The sequence below is a fragment of the Lycium ferocissimum genome, chromosome 2, assembly GCF_029784015.1.
Source record: "Lycium ferocissimum isolate CSIRO_LF1 chromosome 2, AGI_CSIRO_Lferr_CH_V1, whole genome shotgun sequence".
Classification (NCBI taxonomy): domain Eukaryota; kingdom Viridiplantae; phylum Streptophyta; class Magnoliopsida; order Solanales; family Solanaceae; genus Lycium; species Lycium ferocissimum.
In genome coordinates this window covers 63,176,222-63,181,651 of record NC_081343.1, presented here as the reverse complement: position 1 = coordinate 63,181,651, position 5,430 = coordinate 63,176,222, and the positions used below count along the sequence as shown (strand labels likewise).

Below are 5,430 nucleotides of genomic sequence, written 5' to 3'. Positions count from 1 at the left end.
TTGTAAAAATGTATATGACCCTCTTCTCTGGCCATTTGAACTTAACACTTTGGTATTATGAAAGCATGGGCATATTTCATGGGTCAGCAATAGGTTTGTCGGAACTCAATAATTTTGATTTAAAATTTTCATATATGTTAAAAAATTCACTAAATAAATATAATTAACTTATTTTAAATTCAGTAAATCAACTACTTATGTTGATGAATATCAAAATCAAACCCATAAAATTCAAAACTCGAATTCGCACTTGTCAAGTCTATAAGCTTACCTTTAGACAGAGTTGAACCAAAATTTTCTTTCCACTTAGAAGTATACAACTTGTATCCTCAAAGCTAGTTTCTAGAAATGTCCAAGTACCCTTCTTATTCATTGTGTTTTCTTGTTTCAATCTTCGGAATGAAAGCAAGCTTGTAAATAAAATACTACTATGATAGAAGAAGATTTGGGAGGAAAGTATTAAATTTAGATTATAAGTGAGTAAAAAACTTCCTTGTGAATGTATTAAAAGTTTTACTGAATAAATACAAACAATAAATTGCGATAGGATCTAAAATTCAAACACGTAATTAAAAATGAAAATGTGGATAATTTCGTTTTCGCATGTGACGCAAAAGGGAATTATAACAATAAAATCCCCCTCTAAATCATTGCAAGGAAGAATAAGAAAAAGTGGAGCCGTGGAGTGGAGACTTTGTCGTTTGGTGCATGGCCAAAATTATCTCGGGATTATAATTCAGGGATTATTTTATACCATCCCTTAGATGGTATAAAATAGTCCCAGGATAAGAAGGTATATCCCAGCTTATACCATGGAATTCATTTTATACTTTATTTGGTACAAAGTATAAATTTATCCCAGAATAAATTTATACCTTCTACCAAATATGATACAAAAAATTAGTGCTGGGATATCCCAGCTTATACCTTCTACCAAACGACCCCTGATGGTTAAGTAATTTTTTCTTCATATGGATAAGATTAAAAGTTGCCAAAAGCATACTCTAAATAACGAGACCGAACCATCTTGGTAAAAAGCATATCAAAGACCAAACAACTACCAAAAGCCGTTGGAAAAAAAAGAAAAAACAAAGAAAAAAAAAGCACCCTCTGTCCCCACAAGTCGGGTGCAGGTGGTGACTTTTTATTTCTCATCCCATTTCCAATATTTACTTTGAGATGTGACTAATTTATATTACATACTTATAAAATTTCATTTTAAAAATATTTATGCAATATTTTATCAAATATTTTTATACAATCTCTAATTAACAATGACTGATTACTTTATAATAAGGTCTATCAGAAACATCATCTCTATCAATCACTAAGTAGGAGTAAGGTCTGCAAACACTATATTCTCCCGTACCCTCACCTGGTGGGATTATATTGAATATGTTGTTGTTATTGTTGCACTTTATGGTAAAAAAAATTTGCATTCGATATTTATATCAAATCGATAAATACATAACACGTGTCTTCGCACATACTATTATCGCTAAATCGTAAAATTTATACATATTTTTAACGTAATTATATAAATTAATATAATAAATTTTAATTTACCTAATACCCTAACATACCCTTTGGGCTTTGGTAGTGAGGTGGTGGGTTCTTATAACTGTTGCTTAACGCCACGGCACCCCCCCTTTTGCCTTTAAAAATCTCAACCTTACGTTTCTTTTTCTCTTTTTTTTCCTTCTCAAAACTCAACAATATTACTGCAACTACCATACCATACCATACAATACATCTATATTACAATAACAAAATTGTCCCTTTCCTTTTAACCTCTTTCTATATGCTCTCTTGTCTCCCCTGAGAGCGAGCTTATTCTAAGCTCAGATATTTATTTTCTCTCCATATTACTTGTCCCAATAATAATAATTAATATGGAGTCGGAGGGCGAGAATTGTGTGCAACTTAACAGTCCGTCAAGTGTTACCGACGGTGATATAATTCGTGTAACGGCGTCGTCTTCGGCAGTTCAACAAACGCTTTTTCTTATTCATTCGGATGACGTCAGTTTGAAAGTACAGGCGGCTAAGGAGATCCGCCGTTTGACAAAGACTTCTCAACGTTACCGACGTCATTTTTGTAACGCCGTTAAACCCCTTGTTGATATGCTCCGTTCTGATTCTTTTGAATCTAATGAAGCTGCTCTTCTTGCCCTCCTTAATCTTGCTGTCAAAGACGAAGGGTACGTTTAATTTTGTTTATTGGATTGATTGGTGCTAATTCTGATTTCAATTTCAGTCTTTGGTTTTTGAGTTTTCGGGCTAGTTTTGATTTTCTTTGAAGTGGTACTTTTTCTTGATATTGTTTTTGGAATTTTCAGTTTCGCATCACTTTCTTGCTCTGTATTGGCTTAATTAAGTGTTTGTGAATTCTGCTGCAGAATTTGATTTGTGCTAATCCTGATTACAACTCAATTTTTGTGCTTGCTAGTTTTGATTTTCTTTGAAGTATGTTTTGTTGATTTATTTTTGGAATTTTCAGTTTTTCTGTCACTTTCTTGCTTTTGGTTTCTATTTGTATATACATCTTTTTCCTTGGAATCAGTGTATCATTAGAGGGACGTTGATACTTTTTCTTCTTTATTTCTTTTCTTTTTCTTCCTATTTTTATTCAGGTTATGGAAATATGTGACCTTGCAATTGGTGGTTATTGTTTTTATAAAGAATTCAACTTTCAGTAATAAAGATTGAAATTTTAATTTTTGAGTGCTAGTATTTTTGTGGGGCTTCATTGAGATTCTTTTTTTTTTTTTTTTTTTTGGGGAATGAGTGATCAGACTGAACTCGTGATGCAATTCACTTCTGGATCCAATTCTTGAAGCATCAAAATGTGCAAGAATAAGAATTACCTTCCTCCATTTGTGTGGATAAACTGAGCAGAGTAACTGCAGTTGTTTTCGATTTTTGATTGGTTCATTAAAAGATTATAATACTGTAGTTGCCTCTATCTGAAGATTTATTAAAGTTAATAAAAGTCAGAGGCATATGCTTTTCGATCGATCCCTTGGCATGGGATGCCTAAATTTGCAGGTGGGGCTGTTCTTTTATGATTTATCCACATGCTTTCTTTTATTTTCTTCTTTTAAATTCTTTACCCCATCTGCTTGTCTCCCTTTTTTCTTTTCTTTTACTATCTTGTTTATGAAGCTATCACATGGATTGGATTCTTTTCTCTGATAAATAAATTCTGCTCTTAATTAAAGTATTCTATTGTACGATGGTTGTTGCTATTTTACTAGCAATAATGCATTGATGAATATAGATTTGCAGATCACTCAAAGGGATTGTTTTTTCCCATAACCCTGTATGGGAAATATTAAAATTTAATATTAAAGTGGAATGACCCTTATAGGATTAGTACTTCGAGATACTGTAAACTATGTTAGATTTCAGTGGTTGCTTTGTACTGTTAACACTCTTACTCGTATTTGTTCGTAGTTCCTAAGTGTCAAATGATTTGGATTCAACTCTCGCCAGGATGTACCCTATTTGACATTTCAATTAGTACTGTTGTGAACAAAACTGGCCCTCCTTTCCCGTTCCTTTCTACAGTTAATAATTTGGCTACTCAAATCCATTCTAGTATCATTTTAAAGAGGATAAAAAAACTTCAATTTTATTTGATGAGGAAATAAGTTCGACAGAACCATAAACCTAATGAAAATGAGATCCAGGTTTGGTTCCTATATGTGAATGCTGGACTGCTTGCTTTTCATCAGACAGGGAAGTATATTTTACCATCTCTGAGATCTAAGCTAACAAAATATTGAAATGTGAATTCTGCCAACTTCAAACATATTGTAGTGTGCAAATATTAATCTTTGGAGCTTCAAGCTTAGTTGTTTAACTAATTTATTTCCTTTTTCATCTCCAGAAACAAGATAAATATCATAGATGCTGGTGCTCTGGAACCCATCATTGGCTTTCTTCAATCAGACAATGCAACTCTCCAGGATCATGCTACTGCCTCTTTACTCACATTATCTGCTTCTCCTGCCACTAAACCTATAATTAGTGCTTCTGGTGTTTTCCCTCTACTAGTGGAAATCATAAGGCACGGCAGTTCACAAGCCAAGGCTGATGCCGTGATGGCTCTTTCTAATCTGTCAACTTATCAAGACAATCTACTGTTGATCCTGCGGGCACAACCAATTCCATCTACAGTTTCTCTGCTTAAATCCTGTAAAAAGTCTTCAAAAACTACTGAAAGATGCACCGCTCTTATAGAATCTTTAATGTCTTATGAAGAGGGTAGGAATTCATTGATATCTGAAGATGGGGGAGTACTTGCAGTGGTGGAAGTACTTGAAAGTGGATCTCCTCAAAGCCGAGAACATGCTGTAGGAGCTCTCCTAACAATGTGTCAGAGTGACCGCTCTAAATACCGAGAACCAATTCTCAGAGAAGGTGTAATTCCTGGGCTCCTAGAGCTGACTGTTCAAGGAACAGCCAAGTCTCGGACCAAAGCACAAACACTTTTGAGGTTGCTGAGAGAAACTCCTTACCCGAGGTCTGAGCTCGAACCTGACACATTAGAGAACATCGTCTCCAATCTCATATCTCAGATAGATTGCGAGGAGCAATCAGGAAAAGCAAAGGAGATGCTCGCCGAGATGGTACAAGTTAGCATGGAACAAAGTTTGAGACATTTACAACAAAGGGCGATGGTATGCACCCCAGCCGATCTGTCTGTTCCTAGTTGTGTCTCCAAAATTACTTCGAAATGATAGATTTTTTTTCCCTTTGTTTGTTTCTTCCTGTATCCCTTTTCCTCTTGAAACAGGGGCTTGTGTGAGATCGATTCTCTGTATTTGGAAAAGCTGGATAGATACTGAAAATTGGCAGTCCGGGCCCTTAGATAGATAGGTCATAGGTGCCAGGTGACTGTTTAGTGATCAATAAGGTGGAAAATTATATGAGGTCTTAGAAGTATAGTTTATGAACTTGGTCTTTGTAACAACCATGCAGTTTATACAGCCAGCGAAAGTTTCCTTCTTCAACCATGGTTTTCATGATTGTAATTATGTGATGGAGCAACATGCTTGAAACTACAATTCTGTACAGGAAATTTCAGCTATTTAATCACTTCTCTATATGTGAATTTAGGTGTTGTCTTTAGCTATTTTCAGATTTGTACACTTTGAAGTGATTCTGGTGAGTGTAGCTAAGCAGCAGGGCTTTAATGTTGAATTCAATCTTTATATAGTGCTGATATAATTGTTGCTAATTTGTGCTTATAATTCAAAATTCTATAGCTTTCTTGATTTCAACCTCTCCGTTTTGCTTTTATTGGATGGTGACAGTTTGTATTAAGTGTATTATAAATGAAGCTTGTTTGGCTCTGTGTCGAAATCTATTTGGAGTTGATAAATATTTTACAGGTGTTACTTAACCCGGCTTCTTTAACACCAGG

The 5,430-nt window shown here is 34.7% G+C and overlaps 1 protein-coding gene across 2 annotated transcripts; it reads left to right on the top strand.

The window, feature by feature from the left end:
- The first annotated feature begins 1,753 nt into the window (after positions 1 to 1,753).
- LOC132046703 (U-box domain-containing protein 3) lies at positions 1,754 to 5,118 on the top strand. 2 transcript variants are annotated; one of them, XM_059437423.1, is made up of 3 exons: positions 1,754 to 2,200; positions 3,892 to 4,684; positions 4,801 to 5,118. In XM_059437423.1, the coding sequence occupies exons 1-3, from the start codon at positions 1,893 to 1,895 to the stop codon at positions 4,810 to 4,812; spliced, it is 1,113 nt and encodes a 370-aa protein (XP_059293406.1). In that variant the 5' UTR covers positions 1,754 to 1,892; the 3' UTR covers positions 4,813 to 5,118. The 2 variants fall into 2 exon arrangements, with proteins under 2 accessions (XP_059293406.1, XP_059293405.1); XM_059437422.1 differs by having other exon boundaries at positions 1,755 to 2,200; positions 3,892 to 5,118.
- The last annotated feature ends 312 nt before the right edge of the window (positions 5,119 to 5,430 follow it).